The sequence below is a fragment of the Delphinus delphis genome, chromosome 17 (assembly GCF_949987515.2).
Source record: "Delphinus delphis chromosome 17, mDelDel1.2, whole genome shotgun sequence".
Lineage (NCBI taxonomy): Eukaryota > Metazoa > Chordata > Mammalia > Artiodactyla > Delphinidae > Delphinus > Delphinus delphis.
In genome coordinates this window covers 64,433,443-64,457,788 of record NC_082699.1, presented here as the reverse complement: position 1 = coordinate 64,457,788, position 24,346 = coordinate 64,433,443, and the positions used below count along the sequence as shown (strand labels likewise).

The 24,346-nt window shown below is 47.6% G+C and overlaps 2 protein-coding genes across 5 annotated transcripts in view; one reads left to right on the top strand and one right to left on the bottom strand.

The window, feature by feature from the left end:
• The window catches only part of ZHX2 (zinc fingers and homeoboxes 2), a 172,037-nt gene that overhangs the window by 12,220 nt on the left and 135,471 nt on the right, over positions 1–24,346 (bottom strand). For all 3 annotated transcript variants that reach the window (XM_059995135.1, XM_059995137.1, XM_059995136.1), the window contains one exon: positions 994–3,739. In XM_059995135.1, the coding sequence (XP_059851118.1) occupies positions 998–3,514 (2,517 nt within the window). In that variant the 5' untranslated portion in view covers positions 3,515–3,739 and the 3' untranslated portion in view covers positions 994–997. The remainder of the gene's footprint in view (positions 1–993; positions 3,740–24,346) is intronic.
• Positions 1–24,346, top strand: part of DERL1 (derlin 1) — a 113,513-nt gene that overhangs the window by 74,973 nt on the left and 14,194 nt on the right. The gene's annotated exons all lie outside the window — the stretch shown is intronic.

The following is a 24,346-nucleotide window of genomic DNA, read 5'->3' as shown; positions in this document are numbered from 1 at the left end:
AATAAAAAGGTATGGTAGTTTCCAGGGCTCCCTTGGGGACCTTATCAATCATTCTAGAGGTTTTTACCTTTCACTATGTTTAAAGATGACATGGTGGTGGCGCGGGGCTTCCATTGCCTTTTAAGTGACCTCTGGAGAAGCCAAGCCGGGCAGATTGTAAATTGTAAATCGTGCATCTCCCTCCTGGTTCTAAGCTGCCCTTGGAATACTTCGGCTTTGGCCAAGGTAGACCTTTCCCTCCTGTATCCCTCTCTCTGCCATCCCCCCCACCCCGCCCCCTTTTCTAAACATACCATCAAGAAAGCTGCCATGCTTCAGGCCCTGACTTGCACAGACCTCTGGTGAAGCATAAACACCAAGGGCTTGGGTGGCACGTCCCGTTTTGCGGATGACATGGCCATTAGTGACCATGGTAACCTCCCAGGCTTTTGTGGCTCCACAGACCTAATTTACACCAGTCTCCTCCAGATTTGAAGGGGCTCTGGGGACCCCATCAGCACAGCAACAAGCGGGGTTACTTAATGAGACATACGTGGGCGCACCTTCCTTTAGCCGCGGCGAGGTAAATACCAGGTACTTTCAAAACCTTTCAGGTTAAAGGAAACAATCCCAAATTTTTATTCAGTAAACGTAGACACTTATTCTTTAAAAAATCCAAAAAGAAAAGAAAAAGACATATCCTTTCATGTTTGTCTCTTACACCAGTGAACACAAAACAGGCCTTGTGTTGTGTTATCTTGTTACTAGACTTTAGAACGGATGGAGCCCCCAAAGGCCACAGGCAGTGATGCTGTCACCTATCAGCTCTACCTTGCAAATAAAAACATAAAATCTAGCAACACCTATTCTTCTTCCTTTGTCTTAAAAGAGCTTGAAAGAAGAACCCATGATCTGTGTCCATATCTCTGTACCCAACACCTGTATCGACTCTGCCAATAGAAAGAAAGACACCCAGCCTCCTGCCCTGGCTCCCGGGGGGACAGGTGGCGTTACCTGTCTAGGCCTGGCTGGCCTCAGCAGGGACGCTGTCGGAGTCCGAGTCGGCCAGTTCCGCCGCACCTTCTGCTGCCGTCTGACTCCAGCTGTCCGACCTGTCTGAGACGGCGTCCTCCTCTCCGACCGTCACCTCCACCCAATCCACGATGCCCGATTCCTCATTCTCGTCGCTGCCCTGGCCGTCCCGACTGTTGCCCTCTGATCTGTCCGAGGTGGCCTCCGAGGGCTTTGCCAGCAAACCGTCTCTTGCTTGCTCGCCGCCTGCTTTCATCCTGGGGCCCAGCTTCTCCAAGTCCTCTTTGCAGAGCTTTTTGGGGTCCTTGTGATACTGCGGACCGCCCTCGCTCCCGTTCTTCGAGCTCTCGGCGATGACGGCTTTTGCTGCCCTCCTCGACGGGGCGTCGTAGCCATGATCATCCGCCACGTGCCGCTGCTGGTACCGCTCCAGCCACTTTAAGGTTCCAGTTTTTAGCAAGCATCTGTTCTCCTTGAACCAACGCACGATTTCAGTTCGGACCAGGCCGGTCTTTGCCGCCAGCTGGTCATACTCCTGGGGGGTTGGCCACTGGGTTCTTGCAAACGTGCTCCTCAGGAGATGAACCTGTTCTTGATTTTTTGTAATTGCTGGTGAAGGGCTGGGCAAAGAACCGGGCACCTGGGCGCTGGAGAACTGGTCGAGTCGAGACAGAGCACCATTGGGGGCCACCGAGTCTGGGCCTTTCTTGCTGGACCCCATGGAATCCAGGACGGCCTGTTCCATGCTGTCCCGAAGCTTCCGCCTCTCCAAGAACCAGGAGTCGATCTCTCTCCTGCTCAGCTTGGTCTCCACTCTTAGCCTGTCCAGTTCTGCTTGGGTCGGGAAAGAGCTTTTCAGAAAGCTGTCTTCCAGGATTTTCACCTGACCTTGGCTTTTCTCTTTGAACTTCTGCGGGGCAAAGTCTGGGTATGCGTGGTGAGTGCGGCCGTGTCGGGAAGCTGCGATGGCCAGCTGGTCTTTGGCAAGGGATTCGCTGGTGATGTGGACGATGCCCCTTTGACACCGATACCGGTGGTCGCTGAACCACTTCTTGATCTCGCTCCTGGCGAGGCCGGTCACCTCGATGAGCCGGTAGACCTCAGCATCGTCGGGGAACTGGCTCTGGAGGAAGCTCGCCTTGAGGTGTGCGATCTGCTCCTTCGTCTTCTTGCGGTCGCTGGCCGGGGTCAGCGAAGGGTTGGCCACCTTGGGCGGAGGCTCTGGCACTTGAGCGATGTGCGGGCGCTTGGGCTCGGGGGCAGCTTGGGGAGTCGCCAGAGGTCTCTTCTGGCCGTGGTTGGTCACTCCGGCCACGGTGAGCGTGATGGGGGAGCAAGAGACGGTCGTCGGCCCGCTGGTCACCTGAGTCAGCACGAGGCTGGTCTGGCCGAGGATCTGGCACGGAAGCGCTGTCTGGAGGATGGGCTGTGACATCTTGGTGGGGGCCAACTGGGCGGGCAGCACAGTGATCGTTGGGGGCACCGACTGGATGGTGCCATTAAACATCTTCTTCCGGGCCTCTTCCACCTCCTCCGGGGACCAGCTGATGCCATGCTTTAAGCGCTGGGTGGCAAACCAGATTCTGATGTGCTCTTCCGGGTGTTTGGAAGCAGCTGTGAGCCAGGACAGCTCAGCCTGCGTTGGGTAAGGGAACTTGTTGAAGGAGTTGATCATGGTGGCGTTGGTGTCCAGGGCAGAGTTGTATTTGGTAGTGTTCAGCGGCACGGGGACCTTGGGGACAAGGTTGATATTTGGTGGGAGCTGGACAGAAGGCATAACGTGTCCTAAGGTGTCCTGGAGGAGCTCCACGCCCCCGAGTCTTGAGAGGATCTCGGCCGCGTCTGTCACCAGGCGGGTGGTCCCTTCCACGTGGTTCTCGGGGGCGGCCTCCTCTGGCTTCTTGGGCACCTTCTTGGCATCGGCTTTCGGTTTCCCTGGCTTCATGATGGGGGTTTTACTCACCGAGATCCCGGGGTCACTGTCCGCGCTCCCGGGGCCGCTGGTGGGGAGGGACACGGTGTGGTTCGTGGCGTCGATGGACTGCTCCAGGACGGTCTGATTGTTGCGCTTGATGAGCTTCAGCTTGAAGTTGGTCTCCCCGGGGTGGAACTTGGAGTTGTGGTCAGACAAGGAGTCGTACTTTTTGGTTGTGAAGTTACATTCGGCACACACGTAGAGCGGGTTGAGAATCACGTTGGGGTGCTGCGTGTCAACGTGCTCCGTGAACTCGTTCAGGTTTTGCGTGGAGTAGGGGCAGTATTTGCATTCATAACCACCTTGGAGTTTTTTGGATTGATTTTCCCCTGTAGACTTCACCTCTATCACTTCATTTTCTTTGGAAGAGTTTTCAGGTTCTGCTGCCCAAGCGTCCTTGGCCATTTCGGGCTGTGGCGTGCCGATTCCTTTCTCTTTGGCCCTGTCTCCTTCCTCGGGCACGTCTTGTTCTACTACTTGTGATGTCCGAACCATGCACGGGGTTGTGGATTTTCGTTTGCTCGCCATGCTGTCTGTCTGTGTGCAATGGCTTATTGGGGGGACGGGGGCGGGTAGGGAAGGGGCAGTGAAAGTTTTGGAACTACTAAGATAAAAGGCTTTTGGCTTTATGCCCCGCTCCAATGGCTTTGGCTTCACTTGAACGCTGAAGTCTGGTGCTTGAGTTTCCAGAATGATTTCAGTGCAGAAGATTGTAACTGTTCCAATGGCTAAACACAAGAGGCAGCATCATACCTGTGGGACAAGAACAAAGAGAGTGTCAGTGTTTCCTCACAGGGCAAAAGAAACTAGCATTTCTTTCTAAGTTGCTCCCATGACTCAGCCCAACTGGCACCCAAAGCAAATACCCAGGTGCGCACAGATGGTGTGAGAGTGGGTACTCCTAAACGTGAAAGATCACATTTTTCTTCTCTTCCATTCTCTGGGAAGGGCAGTGGGGACGGGCCCAGAGCAAGCAAATGAGGATGCAGGTCACTCATTCATGTTTAGAGACCAAGGGATACAGAAAAGCAACAAGGGCACTGAGATCTTATGAAGTGGTGGGTAGGGTGCTGGAGGGCACCTTGCAGTGAGTGTTGGCTGGGTTCGCAAGCCGCTTTTATGGACGGTACATCAGAAGCAAGATGCTTGCCTGGGGCTGGCGAGTGGAATTTATATAGGAGTTAGAAGATGGATATGAATGTTTCGTTTATTAACATAAAGGTAAAATCACTATAGAAAATCCAGAAAAGGCATCAAAGTATAAAAAAGAAAAACATCGCCCCAAATATCGTAGTTCCTTCATTTCACTTGAACATTTCCCATTTTCACAAACTTTGAGCAAAAGCATGATTAAGAAATGGCTGCATGACATTACATTGTAGGGATATACCATACATGATGTAATTAGCCATTGGACTTTTGTTGGACATTTATTCCTAATTTTTGGCTCTTCTGACAACATTGTAGTCAATACCCTTAGTCCTTATTTCTGAAGTGAAAGCACTGGGTCAAAGGAGGTCAACATTTTACATTCTCTTGACTCATATGGCCAAGTTTTTGCATCATTTGGCCTTTTCGCAGGCAGTGAATGAATGCCCGACTCACCACTTAGCTTACATGAAATATTACCATGAAAAAGCCTGGCCAATTAGATATGGGAAAACTGCTTTAATATGCTTTGGTGCTTCTCTTGATTGCTAATAAGGGTGAACAGTTTTCAAAGATTCACTTGCCATTTGTATTCTTTTGTGAATTGTGGATTTATGCCATTTTAAAAAAACATACTTTATTATTATTTTTTAAAATCAATCAATTAATTAATTAATTAATTATTTTGGCTGTGCCGGGTCTTAGTTGTGGCACGTGGGATCTTTAGTTGTGGCATGCGGACTTCTTAGTTGCAGCATGCATGCGGGATCTAGTTCCCTGACCAGGGATTGAACCCAGGGCCCCTGCATTGGGAGCGCAGGGTCTTACCCACTGGATCACCAGGAAAGTCCCTATGTCATTTTTATATTGTGATGCCCAGTGGTTTTATTATTAATTTATGAGTTCTCTCTATATTAAAAACATTAGTACCTTTCTATATTTGTTGCAAAAATTTTCCAGTCTGTCATTTACCTTTTAGTTTTGCATATGGTATTTTTTCATGTTTTACAGGGAGAAATTTTTCATTTTTAAACGGCAAATTTATCAGTCTTTTCCTCTTGTGGTTTCTTTCATTGTGATTTTACATTTAGAAGGTGATTCCCTGCTTTGATAGCTGAGACCTATTATTCTATGTTTTCTTAGAGTGTTTTGGCTTTATTTTATTTTATTTTTTTTGCGTTATGCAGGCCTCTCACTGTTGTGGCCTCTCCCATTGCGGAGCACAGGCTCCGGATGCGCAGGCTCAGCGGCCATGGCTCATGGGCCCAGCTGCTCCGCGGCATGTGGGATCTTCCCAGACCGGGGCACGAACCCGTGTCCCCTGCATCGGCAGGCGGACTCTCAACCACTGCGCCACCAGGGAAGCGCTTGGCTTTATTTTTTACATATAACTTGTCTGGACTTGAACCGAACTGATCTTGGGGTAAGCTGTGAGATACAATTCTAACCATTTTTCTTGAAAGTTATCAATTATCTCAATAACATGTATAGTGTTATTTATTTCTCACTAATTTGTGAAGCCACCTTGGCCGTACATTAAATTTTTCTGTATACTAGGGTGTTTCTGGATTATCTGTTCTCTACCTCTTCTCTAGCTCTTGAGCCTTACAACTTATGCTTCACTTAAATTTTTTTTTGTAGATTAGAGCATGTTTTAACATCTGGTAGAGTGAGTTTCTCTTTATCATTCTTCTTTTGCCAAATAAGTCTGGGTTATTCTGATCACCTATTAATGTAAATCAGTTCTCATGAATCAGAATCATCTGCAAAATAAAATTCTGTTAGAATGTTGATTGGAATTGCATTAAACAAATATTAATTTAGGAGTACAGGAACAATTTGCTTATTATAAGGTAGGTTATGTTAACAGAACCCCCACAGGGGAAGTGATGGGCTGGACCACGCTGAGTATCTAAATGCACGGGCTTCCATAGAGGATGGCCTTTCATTGTGTGTTTGGAAACAGGGGTAGCCGACATGACATCCGGGGGAAAGGGGATGGAGGGGATAGCATATCCTCTCCCGTCCCTCCCACTGGCCTGGGTTTGAGTTCCACTGAAGAGAGGGCTCAAGGAAGAATTAATGGACTTATTTTCAAGAGCAACCCTCTGGGACTTGGGGCCCCACTTATCTGCTTAGGGGGTCAGGTGACAAACCTGTGCAGGACTCGGGGGAGGGGCATCCCTCCCCTGTGAACCCAGAAACGGCCACTCTGAGGCATTTTCATGATGGGCAATTTCTTTCTTTCTTTCTTTTTTTAAACACCTTTATTGGAGTATAATTGCTTTACAATTGTGTGTTAGTTTCTGCCTTATAACAAAGTGATGCTGGGCAATTTCATCAGCAGTGGGTGAGGGTCCCTCAGGGCACTGGTGAGGACAGGAGATGGGCACAGCAGAGCAGAGGGGAGCTGTGTCTTTTTGCTGACAACACCCAAATTGACATGTTTAGCTGAACATCAGACTCTTGATTTTCCCCCTCAAACATGGGTCCTGCCCACCCCCCCACCATGTCTACAGCTCTTCATCTCCATCTCTATGGCACACTCAGGCCAAAATCCTCTTTACCTCACCCCCAAATTAGTCCATCAGCGATCCTGTTGACTCTGTCTTCAAAATAAACCCAGTATCGGACCACTTCCATCTCCCGTCTGGAAGCCTCCACAGGCCTCCTGCTTACTTCCTCTCTAGAGCAGCACAGGGATTTTCTTTCTGCTTCTTGATGGGCTTTATTTATGGTTTGAAATTCATTTTGGTACTGAAAAGCAATTAAATGTTATTTTTAATCTCTAAAGGTTTTTTAAAAATTGAAGTATAGTTGGTGTATAATATTATATAAATTACAGGTATACAATGTAGTGATTCACAGTTTTTAAAAGTTATACTCCAGGGGGCTTCCCTGGTGGTGCAGTGGTTGAGAGTCCGCCTGCCGATGCAGGGGACACGGGTTCGTGCCCCGGTCCGGGAAGATCCCACATGCCGTGGAGCGGCTGGGCCCGTGAGCCATGGCCACTGAGCCTGCGCGTCCGGAGCCTGTGCTCCGGAACGGGAGAGGCCACAACAGTGAGAGGCCTGTGTACCGCACACACACACACAAAACTTGTAAAAAAAAAAGTTATACTCCATTTATAGTACTACAAAATATTTGCTGTATTCCTCATGGCGTACAATATATCCTTGTAGCTTATTTTATGACCAACAGTTTGTACCTCTTAATCCTCTCCTCCTATCTTGCCCCTCCCCTTTCCCTCTCCCCACTGGTAACCACTGGTTTGTTCTCTGTATCTGTGAGTCTGCTTCTTTTTCGTTATACTCACTAGTTTGTTGTACTTTTTAGATTCTACATATAAGTGATTTGTGTTTGTCTTTCTCTGTCTGGCTTACTTCACTGAGCATAATACCCTCCAAATCCATCCATGGTGTTGCAAATGGTAAAATTTCATTCTTTTGAAGGCTGAGTAGTATTCCATTGTGTGTGTGTGTGTGTGTGTGTGTATCACATCTTCTTTATCCATTTATCTGTTGACGGACACATAGGTTGCTTCCATATCTTGGCTATTGTAAATAATGCTGCTATGAACACTGGGGCGCATATATCTTTTCAAATTAGTACTTTTTTTTTTTTTTTACAAAATATACCCAGGAGTGGAATTGCTGGGTCCTATGGTAGTTCTATTTTTAGTTTTTGAGAAACATGCATACTATTCTCCACAGTGGCTGCACCAATTTACATTCCCACCAACAGTGCATGAGGGCTCCCTCTTCTTCATATCCCTGCCAACATTTGTTATTTGTATTCTTTTTGATGATAGTCATGCAGAGGGAGATTTTAAGGTAGGAATCAGTTCAGGACACTGTTCTGCATGAAGCCCTCTCTTGGGTCCCATCAGAGTGAGCTCCAACCCCGGCCCCTTCTGGTCCCTGCTCCCCTCCCCACTTGCCCCTATCACTCTGGCTGCTGGAACAGGTGTATCCCTTCCATCACAGGGCCTTTGCCAGGAAGTCCACCCCTAGAGCTCCTCGGTTTTCACGGCTCCATGTGAAAGTCACCCTTCCACAGAGAGGCCTTTCCTGACCACCATTCCGTGTAAAATACTGCCTCTCCCAGTTCCCCAGTCACTCTCTCCCTGCTTTGCTTTCTTCATAGCACCATATATATATATATATAGTCATTGAGATATAATTGATTTACAATGTTGTGTTAGTTTCAGGTGTACAGCAAAATTGTTCAGTTATACAGATATATATATATATAGGGTTTTTCCGTAAGATCTTACAGAAAAACCCAAACAAACTTTTTGGCCAACCCAATATATATATATATATATATTCCTTTTCAGATTCTTTTCTATTATAGGTTACTATAAGATATTGAGTATAGTTCCCTGCATAGCACTTTTTAATATTCAAAATTTACTTATATATTTTTGTGGTTAAAGGAAGAGGCAGGAGAGAGTATCTACCCATTTTCTCCTAACACAGCCGCCACTGGCCACATGTGCCTCTTTACATTTATATTAATTAAAATTAAATAAAATCTAAGATCCGTTTTCAGTTGCACCGGGCACATTCCGAGTGCCCAGTAGCTGCACGTGGCTGGTGGCTACTGTATTAAGCAATGCGGGCCATCGCTCTCACTGAGGGATGTTCTACCGGACGGCGCTGTTCTAGAATATAAACTCCACAAAGGCAGGAACTCTTCACTGTGATTTCCCCGGAACCTAGAGCGGTATTTGGTCCACCGTATGCTTTCCATAAAGACTGGCTGAACGTTAAATTAACTGCAGAGTGGCTACCCTGAGGGAACTGCTGCTGATGCGGACCAGTGATGTACGGGAACATCTCTCGTGGACGCTCAGTGATGTGGGTGCGTGCATGTGTATTGCACGTGTGTGTGCGCTTACACGAACATGCCTGCACTTGCACGTATGTGCACATGTTGCACGTGTTGCGTGTGCACGTGTGAATGTGTGTGAGTGTGCACGAGGGCTTCTATGAGCGGAGGAACTCGGTAAGGGAAAGGAGGTCCTACAGTTCTGTAGGGGTTACCGCTGACGTAGCAGAATGTGGCCAAATCTGTGCCGCCTTTCCAAGAGGCCTGGGCCTTTGGATTATGATTTTTAAAAGAGAGGGAGCAGAAGACGACTTTTCTTTTGCAGAACGAAGAAATTGGGCAGGAATAGGTGCAGGGGAGAGCAGAGACTTTTTCACAGAAACTCCTTTATCTAGAATTATTTAAATCTGTTGACAAGTGAGGCCAAGAAATGAGCCAAATTTGTGGTGAAATATCCTAAAAGCTTTTTGATGTTCTACGAACTGTGGTTCAGAATAGACGGTATCTTCTAAGACGTATTTGGCAACCAGGGGTGAAAACCACAGCAGATTAAAAAGAAGGGAAGATGAAGGAAGGAAAGAGAGGGGTGGGGAGGGCTCAGAAAACAGTGAGCCTTTGAAGAATTCCTCTCCCAAGGTCCCCCCAGTGAAGCTGCAAGAACCACTGCCCTTGGAAGAATAATCCGAGCACAACAAGGGGGTGAGTGTCTGCAGAGCAGTGGAGACTTGGCGTCTGTCTTTCTGAAAGTCTGTGAGCCACCAGTGAGGGGACCAGCGCCACGAGGCCTGCTACTCGCTGGCATGAAGGCTGCATATTTCTGGCCAAGTCTTCAGGTTCAGGTGTACACTTGCCCAAGTTAGCAAAAATAAAAAACAAATGAATGCATGAATAAAATGCACGTTAAAACTCTGACACAGTCCCTTCCGTGGCGGGTGGTGAGTATCCCAGCAGACCGGCTCCATGTCGCGGGCCTCGCCCTGGGCCAGTTTCCCGGCGGGTCTGAACTGCGTGCAGGCACGTTCTGTACCGACCTGAAAACACTCCACTTCAAAGCAGCACCGAGTGGTCCCCAGGCTGCTCCAGCCACTGTGCTGAGGGCCCAGAGGTAGGTGGGGAGCCTCAGAGGCAATCCCTGCCCTTGGGGGGAGTGGCCCGAGCAGATTAGAACTAAACACCATTGTGTTTAAGATCCTGGTGCCCAGAAGGAGGGGAGAGGTGAGAAGTTTCCTTCCTCTGTGGCTCTTCTCCATCACGCCTCTTTCTGTCTTGAATCCCACCCCTCACAGCACAACTAAGAGCATCACACGTACATGTTACACGGAGAAGGAACCCAAACACCAAGTACAGACTCTTGCCTCCTTTGCCTGTTTTTGCGATTGATTGGATTTTTTTTTAATATAAATTTATTTATTTATTTTTGGCTGCATTGGGTCTTCGTTGTTTTGTGCAGGCTTTCTCTAGTTGTGGCAAGAGGGGGCTACTCTTCGTTGCGGTGCGTGGGCTTCTCATCGCGGTGGCTTCTCTTGTTGCGGAGCAGGGCTCTAGGCGCATGGGCTTCGGTAGTTGTGGCTCGTGGGCTGTAGAGCACAGGCTCAGTAGTTGTGGCGTACGGGCTCAGTAGTTGTGGCTTATGGGCTCCAGAGCGCAGGCTCAGTAGTTGCGGCGCACGGGCTTAGTTGCTCCGCGGCATGTGGGATCTTCCTGGACCAGGGCTTGAACCCGTGTCCCCTGCATTGGCAGGTGGATTCTTAACCACTGCACCACCAGGGAAGCCCCGATTGACTGGATTTTCCTTTTATCCGCTATGGTATTTATTATGTGCCACAAAGAAACCCCAACTAGTGAGAAATGACACCACCTTGGAATAGATAGTATATAAGGAAAGTGGCTAGCCTGTATAGACAATTATCAACAACTCATTCCTGGATGTCTGTGCAGGGCTCTCCCGTCACCACTTGGTGCTTCTTCAGTCATCATTCTTCCTGTTGTGAGTGGAATGCAATTCGATTAGAACCCTATTTACTGAATATGGGTTTGGGCCAGAACCCTGTGGATACGGGGCATACAAAGATGAAGAAATCATGGTTCTTGTCCTCAAGGAGTTCACAGCTGGTGTATTAGTCAGCTCGGGCCGCCATTACAAAGTGCACAGACTGGGCGGCTTAAACCTCAAAAATTTTTTTCTCACGGTTCTGGAGGCTAGAAGTCCGGGACCAAGATGTCTGCAGGGTTCGTTTCTTCTGAAGCCTCCCCGCGTGGCTGCAGATGGACCCCTTCTCACCGTGTCCTCACATGGTCTCCCTTCCGTGCGTGCCTATCTCTAATCTCCTCTTCTTACGAGGACACCCGTCAGACTGGACTAGGGCCCACGCTGAGGACTTCATTTAAGGTGACTTAATCCCCTCTTTAAAAACCTTATCTCCAAATATAGCCACATTCTGAGGGTTGGGATTCCAACGTATGAATTTGGGTGGGGACACAATTTAGCCCTTCACAGCTGGGCGGGGCAGGGCCATCTGAATACCCCTCGATGGCACACGGTGATCCCCACGTGCAGCCCTCAAATCCTGTCCGAGAGCCTACGAGTGCCAGACACACTTGTAGGTCCTGAGGATGCAGGAGTGAGCAGACAGGAACCTCTGCTCTTGTGGAGCTCACATTCACACGAATAAACAAGCAGAAGCCGACACTGATAAGCACAAAGGAGAAGAGTCAAGCAGAGAAGAGGATGGGGTGGGAAGTGAGGTGACCTATGATTATTTTATCTTATTGAAGTGTAGTTGATTTACGATGTTGTGTTACTTTCTACTGTACAGCAAAGTGATTCAGTTATGTGTGTGTGTGTGTGTGTATATATATATATATATATATATATATATATATTCTTTTCCATTACGGTTTATCACAGGATATTGAATATAGTTCCCTGTGCTATGCAGTATGACCTTGTTGTTTATCCATTCTATATATAATAGTTTGCATCTGCTAACTCCAAACTCCCAATCCATCCCTCCCCCATGCCCCCTCCCCCTTGGCGACCATAAGTCTGTTCTCTACATCTGTGAGTCTGTTTCTGTTTCCTAGATAAGTTCATTTGTGTCATATTTTAAATTCCACATATAAGCAATGTCATATGGCATTTGCCTTTCTCTTTCTGACTTATTTCACTTAGTATGATAATCTCTAGGTCCATCCATGTAGCTGATAATGGCATTGTTTCATTCTTTTTCATGGCTGAGTAGTATTCCGTTGTATATATGTACCACATCTTCTCTATCCATTCATCTGTCAGTGGACATTTAGGTTGCTTCCATGTCTTGACTATTGTGAATAATGCTGCAATGAATATTGGGGTGCATGTATCTTTTCAAATTATGGTTTTCTCCAGATATATGCCCAGGAGTGGGATTGCAGGATCATATGGCAACTCGACTTTTAGTTTTTTGAGGAACCTCCATACTGTTTTCCATAGTGGTTGCACCAACTTATATTCTCACCAACAGCGTAGGAGGGTTCCCTTTTCTCCACACCCTCTCCAGACTTCGTTATTTGTAGACATTTTGATGATGGCCATTCTGACTGATGTGAGGTGGTACCTCATTGTAGTTTTGATTTGCATTTCTCTAATAATTAGTGATGTTAAGTATCTTTTCATGTGCCTGTTGGCCATCTGTACGTCTTTTTTAGAGAAATGTCTATTTAGGTCTTCTGCCCTGCCCATTTTTCTTTTTTTTTTAAATTTAATTTAATTTTTTAAATTATTTTTTTAAACATCTTTATTGGAGTTTAATTGCTGTACAATGGTGTGTTAGTTTCTGCTTTATAACAAAGTTATCAGCCATACATATACATATATCCTCATATTTCTGCCCATTTTTCAATTGGGTTGTCTGTCTTCTCAATATTGAGTTGTATGAGCTGTTTGTATATTTTGGAAATTAAGCCCTTGTTGGTTGCATCATTTGCAAATATTTTCTCTCAGTCTTTAGGTTGTCTTTTTGTTTTGTTTATGGTTTCCTTTGCTGTGCAAAAGCTTATAAGTTTGATGAGGTCCCACTTGTTTATTTTTCTTTTTATTTCTATTGCCTTGGGAGACTGACCTAAGAAAACATTGGTAAGATTTATGTCAGGGCTTCCCTGGTGGCGCAGTGGTTGAGAGTCCGCCTGCCAATGCAGGGGACATGGGTTTGTGCACCGGTCCGGGAAGATCCCACATGCCGCGGAGCGGCTGGGCCTGTGGGCCATGGCCGCTGAGCCTGCGTGTCTGGAGCCTGTTGCTCCGCAATGGGAGAGGCCACAACAGTGAGAGGCCCGCGTACCGCAAAAAAAAAAGAAAAAAAAAAAAAAAAAAGATTTATGCCAGAAAATGTCTTGCCTATGTTCTCTTCTCAGAGTTTTATGTTGTCATGTCTTTTAAAAAAAAAACTTTTATATTTATTTATTTATTTGGCTGATCCAAGTCTTAGTTGCAGCATGTGGGATCTTTACTACCATGTGTGGGATCTTTGTCGTGGCACACAGGATCTTTTTCAGTTGCGGCACGTGGGATCTTTGTTGTGGCATGTCGGATCTTTTAGTTGTGGCACGCTGGATCTTCACTGCAGCATGCAGACTCTAAGTTGAGGCATGCGGGCTCTTACTTGTGGCATATGAACTCTTAGTTGCGGCATGTGGGATCTGGTTCCTTGACCAGGGATTGAACCCGGGCCTCCTGCATTGGGAGCATGGAGTCTTAACCACTGGACCACCAGGGAAGTCCCTGTCATATCTTATATTTAAGTCTTTAAGCCATTTTGAGTTTATTTTTGTGTATGGTATGAGGGTGTGTTCTAACTTCATTGATTTATATGAGGCTGTCCAAATTTCCCAACACCGCTTGCTGAAGAGATGGTTTTTTCTTCGTTCTATATTCTTGCCTCCTTTGTCAAAGATTAATTGAACATAGGTATGTGGGCTTACTTCTGGGCTTTCTATTCTGTTCCATTGATCCCTATGTCTGTTTTAGTGCCAATACCATGCTGTTTTGATTACTGTAGCTTTGTAGTATAGTATGAAGTCTGGGAGAGTTATGCCTCCTGCTTTGTTCTTTCTCCTCAGGATTGCTTTGGCAATTCTGGGTCTTTTGTGGTTCCATATGAATTTTAGGATTATTTGTTCTAGTGCTGTGCAAAATGCCACAGGTAATTTGATAGGGAGCCTATTAAATCTGTAGATTGCTTTGGGTGTGTGGGGCGGCCTGTGATCTTAAGCAGAGAGGTCAGGGACTCCTTCTGTGAGAAAGCCTCACTGGAGCATTCAGACATTGCAGACACAAGGAGGAGAAAGAGTTTATGAAACACAGAGGAGGCCGAACTTAATTGTGTAGGACAGGCGGGAAAAGGATGCTAAAGGCTTCACAGGGGAGGTAACTTTCTTCTTAAAAGAAAACGGTCTTGACTATGATTAATTGAAATTTTCCCTACTTTGTTGATGAACCCTCATAACCACCCTGCAAAGCAGTGGTCATTAGCCTCAACTGATGGAAGAGAGAACCCAGGCCAGGGAGGATAATTGCCTTGCCCAAGGTCACATGACTAGTTCATGGCAGAGGTGGGATTTAAACAAAGTCCACTCAAGCTGCAGCCGTTCTCTCTGCACACTGCACAGCCTCCCTGGGTAAACAGGGCTCCAAAGGCGGAGTTGGATCCTGCCGAGAGAATGAGAGTGATTCCAAGTAGAGGAACAGAGTACTGCCAGGCAGAGGACACAGCAACAGCAAGGAAATGTCAGAGGAATGACAGGACTGAGGCTAAAGGGCAGGCGTGAGGGCAGCCCAGAAGTGCCTGACAAGTCAGGTTGGGCTAGACTGTGAAGGGCCATGCTAAGGAGGTAGGATTTCATTCTGCTGGTGAAGGAGTTGCAAGGCCTTTTAGGCAGGATCATGGAAGCAGCAGGGTCTGGGAGATAAGTTTGGGGGGTGGGGATGGCAGGAAAAGAAGGCACAGTAATGAAGGTAATCCCCAAGCCAAACAGATGAATAATCATCTTTAACCTCAAGTTCAATAGTCAGGGCCCAGGCTGCTAAGAGACATCCCTCTCTCCAGTCTTTAGGTTTGCTTTTGTATTTGGAACTATCTCCCATTCAGTTTGGACTTCCTTCTCCACCAAGGAGTGGCTGGATAATTTGGGTTTAAATGTGGCAAAACGGATTCTCCCTTAATCATTTTCCCGGTAACAATGATGGCGAACATTCACTGAAAGCTTAGTATGTGCCGAGTGCTAAGTGTTTCATTTCTCAAAAACCCTATGTAGACACTGAAGCTCAGAGAGGTTAAGGAGCGTGGCCATGGTCACACAGCCTGGAGCAGTAGAGTTGGGATACAGATCTTTAAGTGTAGGCAAATCACCCGGTGATCTTGTTAAAATACAGACTTGGATTCAGTAAGTCTGGGGTGGGACTGACATTCTGCATTTCTAACAAACTCCTAGGTAAGGATGACACTGCATGGGTGGAAGGCTCTCTGGGTGAGCACTTTCCCGCTGTCATCCCCTTGGTCTCCCTCCTCCCCACTCTGCTCATTTCCAGACACAGGGCACTAGCATTTCCTGACCTTCCCTGGGAGTGACCTGTGGCCCTCAGGGGGAGGAAGAATGGGTCAAACTGTCAAATCAGCCCCTGGAAACTCTTTGCAAGGTGGCTTCCACATAGCCTGGCTGTCAGATGAGGGAAATGTCCACGCCTTGACCTCCCTAGGGAGGCTCTGGGGGAGGTGAAGAGTCAGACTGCAGAGGCCCCCTGTGGCCGGGGTCTCTAGCCCGAGGGGGGTCAGAGGTTGGAGTTAGTGGAGGAGCCTGGGGCCCTCGGGGGAGGGTGGGTGGGCACACGTGCCACTCTCAAGGAATCACACCTTCAGGCTCCGGCGGGACGCCACTTCTGATTTCAGAGCTTTTCACTGGGGCTGTCAGAGGAAATAACGGGACTGTCTCTGAACTTTCAAAGGAAGCATCTTGTCAAGACATCAAAGCCCAGAAGGATGCTTTTAGCTTTGCTGGGTCTTCTGACAGAGCTGTTAACAGATTCTGCCACAGTTCATCAAGGGTAGATCTTTTGTGTGTGTGTGTGTGTGTGTGTGTGTGTGATTGTTCTTTTATGTTTTAAAGTCACAACATTGTCCTCACTGCACTGCACCCCAGAAGAAGGAATTCTGATGGGCAGGTATGTTGTGATGGTGATGGTTGCGGGGAGATAGGTGGAGAAAGGAATGGGATGCAGGGATCCTGGGTTTTGCTCTAAGCTCCCAGCTCTCTCCTCATCTGTCTCCATCCTTGTCTCCATTTATCCCAGCTGTGAAATGGGAGAGGCTTTTGAAGTGTCACTGGTGACCCTCAGTTAATTCCTGAGCTTTACTGATTTCTCCCAAGCTTACCTGAAATCTAAACTTGAATTTTGGGGGTGGGCCTATAGGGTGGCCCCCAAACCATCAGATGCCGCCTGGGGTGCTTTGTAAAAATGCCCATTCCTGAGCCCCAGTCCAGACTTATTAATCCCAAGCATCCAGGAGCAGGCCAGGAATCTGCATTTTTAGCAAGCAGCCACCATGACTGATGGGCAGCCAGGTTCAGTGGCCTCGGCCAGAAGCCATCAGTTGGCCTCTCCTGATTCAGAAGTGGTTGGGCTCAGGCCAACCCTGCGCCGTGAAGATGGGAAATATTCCTCGCTGTGTTCTGTGCTGGACCAGGGTAAATTAGCGTGCTCCCCGGGGAATGACAGTTCGGAGGATGATGCAGAAATGGGGGAAGAATTGTACCAAGGAACGATGCTGGAAGAGAAAAGAACACAGAATACAGGGCACTCGATAATGGAGTGTGAGACATCTTTAGAAACAACAGGGTACATAGCAGCAGAGTCGGTGGCTGGGGAGGTGAGCTTTAAGAAGCTGTTTCCCATTATCTCTGTTTGTGCTTAACTTTTTTTTTTTTTTTTTGCGATACGCGGGCCTCTTACTGCTGTGGCCTCTCCCATTGCGGAGCACAGGCTCCGGACGCACAGGCTCAGCGGCCATGGCTCACGGACCCAGCCGCTCCGCGGCATGTGGGATCTTCCCGGACCGGGGCACGAACCCGTGTCCCCTGCATCGGCAGGCAGACTCTCAACCACTGCGCCACTAGGGAAGCCCTGTGCTTAACTTTTATTGCTCAGTTTCGCAGACTTTTTTTTTTGTTTGTTTTTGAAGTAAAGAAGGGTTTGCTGATCTGGTCAAATGTAGGCAGGATAATGTAGTCACAAGATGCCATTTACATGCATAATCTTTATCATTCCCACAACACCCACAGACGGTGATGCTCTCCATTTCACAGATAAGGAAACCGAGGCTCAGCGAGGTTAGCTGGCTTGCTGAGGAGGGTGGAGCCCCGACCATCCTTGGCTCTACGCCCACTGCTGGGTCCCGGTAACACACAGTTGCTAATTGTTAACAATTCCATTTCCTGACACTGGGTCTATAAATTAGGTTTCTCACAAATTCTGAGTGGCTCTTCCCCACTGGGAGTGTTCAAAAGAGTAAGCTTTTAATTGAATTGTAATGTCTTTTTCAACTTGCTACTCCGAGATGCTCTCTTATTAGGTGGAAGAAAGCTTGCGTGGTCTCTTCCAGCCAAAAATTTTCAGTGGATGAAATGAAATTCATGAAATGAAATGGTGACATTAGCGTCATCATGCATTTAGGTGACACAGAGCTCTGAGAGGAGGCTGGTGTCCTGCTAGCAGTGGGTAGGAGTGGTGACTTGAGGTGGGGTAGGAAGTATGCAGGGACAAAGAAAGCCGGCCGCGCCTGAGAAGGCAGGTCCATCTTGGGCCCACGTGAGCCTGGTGCCCAGGATTTACTTTTACTCAAAGCAATGAATTCCAATGGCTGTCCTGCTCCCCCTTAGTTCCCACCACTAGTGCCCACATGGTGGGTGGAAGGGGCCACAGGCTGGAACCAGGCCTCCCGGTTTGAATCCTGGCTCTGCCACTTACTAACAGCAGTCCGCCCTTCTCTGGCCACAGCTGGGATGCCCACTGCCCAGGTCCCGAACCCACATGCGGCCTGGAGAACACCAACCGCAGCACGCTCGTTCACCGTTGCCAGCCTCAGTCCTTGCGTCTGTGAAATGGGTGGATCTCCACCTGCAGGGTTGGACTGAATGAGACGCTTTAAAGCTGGCACGTTCTGGTTCCCTAAAAGGGTGACTTTAATGAGTGAGCTGGTATTAGTGATGAGGGACTTGACAAAGTGAGGTTCAGAGGTACCGTTCTGCCCCTCGTCCTTCTCAGGCCCCCCTGGGAGCATCCTGACCTTTTCCCCCACAGCCCCTCAGCTGCCAGTCCCCGTGCCAGGTGCTGTGTGTTTACACGCGCTCATCTCACCTGAGTCATGCTGCTCCGACATACTCATCTTCTGTTCATACCCACAGAAATTTCTATGGCAACTGTGCCAATATCTTTAATTCTCCCAACTTTCCCTCTCTGTTTTAGTAGAAGATTTTGCTTTCTATCTTGCTGAGAAGATCAAGGTCACTTTCTTCCCCATCTCCACACTCGTCTCTTTTCTCTCAACGTCGGAGGAGGTAGCGGGTCTCCCTGTTATAAGTTAACCCATCCACCTGGCCTCGAGGCCTGCCCTCTGCTCCCCAGGGACCCTAGCCCAGCACTCATCGGCTCCCTCAACTCTTATCTCCCTTCACTGGATCCCCTTCCCTCTGGGTCATGAGCACCTCGGTTTGCCATTTCCCTAAAAAAGTAGACAAAAGCAAAACAAACATGAAAAGCAACATCAAAGTTCCCAAAGCTGCTCAATTCCACCATCGTCTACACGTTATTATGCAACTCTTGCTTCCTAGGGCAGAGGCTCCCGAGTGAAAGAGACTGGCCTTCTGGGTCTGGCGCCACCACTCACTGGCGTGTGAACCTGGACAAGTTACACCCGTCCTCCGAAGCCTCAGCCTTTCCATCAGTAATCTGGGGATGAAAATGGTACCCATGGGGTGCTGGGGTGCTCGAAGGGGTGCTGAGAGTATCCAGTGAGCTCTCTGCGCACAGCGTTTGCCTCCGGGCCCCAAATACAATAAGCTCTGAGCCTGCAACGCAGGGACGGTACCTGCTGTTAAGATCATGTAACCATCAAACATCTCAAAGGAAGTTCGAGATGACTGCTGTCCGCCCCTCCTGTTACTGCCCCCTTCATCCCTCACCTCTGCGCATTCTGTCCTCCTTGCTCTGTCGACGCTTTTCTCTTAAACTGCCAAATATATCCCGCATCACTGCCTCTGTGGGGCAACCTGCCTTCCTTAAATCGCCTCCCCTTGGCTCTCCTGGGTGGTGCCCCTTGTTCTCTTCCTGGCAGCTCCTACTTTGCTTCCTCATCCATTTTCTGCTGTCACCTCCATGCTCTGGGCCTCTTCTCATCCCTCTCCTCTCCATTGTCCTTGGTGATCTCACCCATCCCAAAGTGCTAAACTCACCCTTGCAGACAGACGTCTACCAAACGAGCCTTTCTAGCCTCGGCTCCTCTTTGCAGAGCCCCAGACCTTCCTTTCCCACCTCTAGCTGACAGCGAGGACAGGCTACATGGACTTGTAACTGGACAAACGCTGGAGCAGCTGCTCTCCACTGAAACACGATGTTTTGAACAAGACAAAGATGATTCATGAAGACCAAGGAAAATAATACATGAATTCAAAACAAAAAAAAATGCACAATCCACTCCCACGCAGTTGAACAGGCTCTGCTCCGTCACCCCCACCTGGAAGGTGGCTCTAAAGAGGAAATTTGGTCTTGGAGCCTCTTCCGAGCGTGGCTTCTGTGCGTCTCTGACCCTCACCGGGAGCCTCAACTTGAACACGTGTAGAACCAAGCTCCCCACCCGTCTCCCAAACCCGATCTTTCCGTAACACTCCTCATTCCCAACGGAAGCATCCCGGTCTTCTTAGTCATTCGGGCTGGAAACCCAGATTCCTCTTGCTCTCCACTCCCTCCCCACCCCACAGTTAATTATGTCCCAGGCCCTCCCAACTCTGCTTCCACAATGGCATCCTTCATTCCTCCGCTCCAGGCAGGGTCCCCCCTCCTGGTTTCTCCCAGCAGCTGCAATGACTCCCTACAGCCTGGCCTGGCCTCTGGGCTTCACCTTCCTCCTCTGGCCAGGGCAGTCCACTTCTTTCTAGAGAAAGACCCCCACCCACTCTTAGCCCCTGTGGATCCTCCCGCAGTGGGCGTGTGATTTGGTCCTGACCACTCAGTACATCATGTCCCCCCACGAGAGTGAGTGATTTAAGGAGTGGCCTGACGACCCGAGTGGGGCGGTCGGAACCAGCTGAGTTGAGAGGTGCAGAGTCCCCATCACATCCCTCTGCATGCCGCCACGCCTGAATCTGACGCACGCGTGGGCCTTCCCTTCCGGCAGTCTGCGTACGCCAGTCTGATGGGCTTTCTGGCACCTATGACTGAAAACGTCCTGACAGACGCGGATTCAGGCCAACCTCCTCGCTGCCACCATTTCTTTCTAAGACGGCAATCCTCAGTCTTTCCCTGATGGTAGACGTGCTAGGTGACATGCCCGTTTGCAACGTTCTCTCACTCTTGTCATGTTGGGTATCATTCCACACCATTCTCTTTCCCTTAAGAAAGAATCTCAGGATGTTAGCGGGAGTGCCATTCATATAGGGCGAACCTGGAGTCCTTGCTAATCAATAAAAGTACATCCTAAACAAACGTCAGTGCTCTGTTTTCAGAAACAGATCTCTTGCCACTGCCTATGTCACAACTAATGCCATGATTAAACGTCATGTCTCTAAACGTGAATCTGACCATGTCATCCTCATCTTCAAAATCTCATTAGGAGTATTGGGAACTGGCTGTGAGCGGTGCTTTCTGCCACCCAATTTCACCTCAGTGCTCCATGCCTGTCCTACAGCAGTCCTGGTGTTTTAAAAGGGAAATACAGCAGAAGACCTATTCTTTGGAAGCAGAAACATGGACCTTGGAAAAGAGAACACAGCTCAGATGTTCATTCATTCATTCACTCATTCATACATACATTCATTCCTTCATTCCTTCTTGAGTGCCTGCTCTATGCCAGACACTGCTCTGATACTCAGGAAATAAGACATAAGATTCCTGCTTTCAAGGTGCCCACGATCTAGGAGGGGGAGACAGAAAATTGAAAACAAAGAACTTGTAGATAGTGGTTAAGTATTTACTCTGCAAAGAGTTCTTAAAAATGATGTGACGGGGGCTTCCCTGGTGGCGCAGTGGTTAAGAATCCTCCTGCCGATGCAGGGGACATGGGTTCGAGCACTGGTCCAGGAAGATCCCACATGCCGCAGAGCAACTAAGCCTGTGCGCCACAACTACTGAGCCTGCGCTCTAAAGCCCGCGAGCCACAACTACTGAGCCCACGAGCCACAACTACTGAAGCCCGCGCACCTAGAGCCCATGCTCCACAACGAGAAGCCACCGCAATGAGAAGTCCACACACCACAATGAAGAGTAGCCCCCACTCGCCACAACTAGAGAAAGCCCACATGCAGCAATGAAGACCCAACGCAGCCAAAAATAAATAAATAAAATAAATACATTTAAAAAGAAAATAGAAAAAAAAAATGATGTGACGGTGACTTAAAGACCTACTTTCATTTTTTTTTTTTTTTTTTTGCCGTGCCACCTGCCTTGTGGGATTTTAGTTCCCCAACCAGGGATCGAACCCCAGCCCTTGACAATGAGAGCTTGGAGTCCTAATCACTGGCCCACCAGGGATTCCCCAAGACCTACTTTCAAGGAGGTAATCAGGAAAGCCTCTTTGAGGAGAGGACATCTAAGCTGAGCTCTTCATATCAAGAAACAGTAAACTTGACACAGTAACGAGTATCAATGAAAACAGAGGCAGAGACTCCCTGACTACCTATGACATTTGAAGTTCACTGCAAAGTAATTTTCAAATTATTCAGTTATTATTTAAAAATTATATTCCCTCTCAAAATACTTTTTTGGGAAAGGTCTTAAAAAGCTGCATTGAAAAGTACAACTTTTCACTTGCTAACATGAAAACAAAACTCTTCGATGGTTTCATAATGGGAAAAAGTTCTTTTCCCTACTTGGGACCGTTGAGGAATAGATGAGCATGAGATGAGTTGAGAGCTCCAAACATCTCCAAAAAACGGGAGGGAAAAGTCTAGACCTGTGAGTCTAGATCAAATAGTAAGAGAAATTTTAATCACAAGGAATACTTTGTATAAAGTGGATTAAAAAACAAAACCATAGCATACGGTTTTGTTTTCTATTAATAGATTGTTATTGGAGTATAATTGCTTCACACTGTGTTAGTTTCTGTTGCACAACAAAGTGAATCAGCCATATGCATACACATGTCCCCTCCCACGCTCCCTATCCCACCCCTCTAGGTCATCACAAAGCACCGAGCTGATCTCCCTGTGCTATGCTGCTGCTTCCCACAAACTATCTATTTTACATTTGGTAGTGTATATATGTCAATGCTACTCTCACTTCGCCCCAGCTTCCCCTTCCCACCCTGTGTCCTCAAGTCCATTCTCTATGTCTACATCTTTATTTCTGGCCTGCAACTAGGTCCATCAGTACCATTTTTTTAGATTCTATACATATGCGTTAGCATACGGTACTTGTTTTTCTCTTTCTGACTTAACTTCACTCTGTATGACGGACACTAGGTCCATCCACCTCACTACAAATAACTCAATTTCATTTCTTTTTATGGCTGAGTAATATTCCATTGTATATATGTGCCACATCTTCTTTATCCATTCATCTGTCGATGGACATTTAGGTTCCTTCCGTGTCCTGGCTATTGTAAATAGTGCTGCAATGAACATTGTGGTACATGGCTCGTTTTGAATTATGGTTTTCTCAGGATATATGCCCAATAGTGGGATTGCTGGCTCATATGGTAGTTCCATTTTTAGTTTAAGGAACTTCCATACTGTTCTCCACAGTGGTTGTATCAATTTACATTCCCACCAACTGTGCAGGAGGGTTCCCTTGTCACCACACCCTTTCCATCATTTATTTATTTATATTATTATTTTAAAATATTTATTTATTTTTGGCTGCATTGGGTCTTCGTTGCTGCACGTGGGCTTTCTTTAGTTGTGGCAAGCAGGGGCTACTCTTCATTGAGGTGTGTGGGCTTCTCATCGCAGTGGCTTCTCTTGTTGTGGAGCACGGGCTCTAGGCGCGCGGGCTTCAGTAGTTGTGGCACGCAGGCTCAGTAGTTGTGCCTTGTGGGCTCTAGAGTGCAGGCTCAGTAGTTGTGGCACACGGGCTTAGTTGCTCCGTGGCATGTGGGATCTTCCCGGACCAGGGCTCGAACCTGTGTCGTCTACATAGGCAGGCAGATTCTCAACCACTGCGCCACCAGGGAAGCCCTCCAGCATTTATTGTTCCTAGATTTTTTGATGCTGGCCATTCTGACTGGTGTGAGCTGATACCTCATTGTAGTTTTGATTTGCATTTCTCTAATAATTAGTGGCGTTGAGCATCTTTTCATGTGCCTCTTGGCCATCTGTATGTCTTCTTTGGTGAAATATCTATTTAGGCCTTCCATCCAGTTTTTAACTGGATTGTTTGTTTTTTGATATTGCGTTCCATGAGCTGTTTGTATACTTTGGAGATTAATCCTTTGTCTGTTGTTTCATTTGCAAATATTTTCTCCCATTCTGAGGGTTTCCTTTTTTTTTTGTTTGTTTATGGTTTTTTGTCTTGTTTATGGTTTCCTTTGCTGTGCAAAATATTTAAGTTTAATTAAGTCCCAATTGTTTATTTTTGTTTTTATTTCCGTTACTCTAGGAGGTGGGTCAAAAAAGATCTTGCTGTGGTTTATGTCAAAGAGTGTTTTTCCTATGTTTTCCTCTAAGAGCATACGGTTTTTTGAAGTCAAAATGAAGCAGTATCTTGATGGCTTATAAATAAAGACTTTGCACCCAAATGCCATTCTCTGCCTTTAACGAGAGAAGCCACAGGAGAAAAACCAGAATCAAGAAGGTTCACAGGGCATCAGAGCTGGGAGGCTCGTAGAGGTGACCTAGGCCTGCCTGTTAGGTAAGGCCCACCTTGAGGTTTGGGAAGGGACAGGATATAAGTATGGCGAGAGGACCCAGTATCTCATGGCCTATCTGCCCAGGCAGGTGGGTGAAGTTTCTCCCAGAGGCGGTTGTGTTGGGGTGATGGGTTCTGCTGGGTGGCTGTCTGTCCTCAATGTCATCCTGGGATCAAGGTGTTTTGAGCTGAACTGGTCCTTAAGAAGCCAGTTAAGCAGAGTGGGTATGTCTACTAGCTTTGGAATTAGAACAGACTTGGGTGTGAATCGAGGCTCCATCCAACACTTA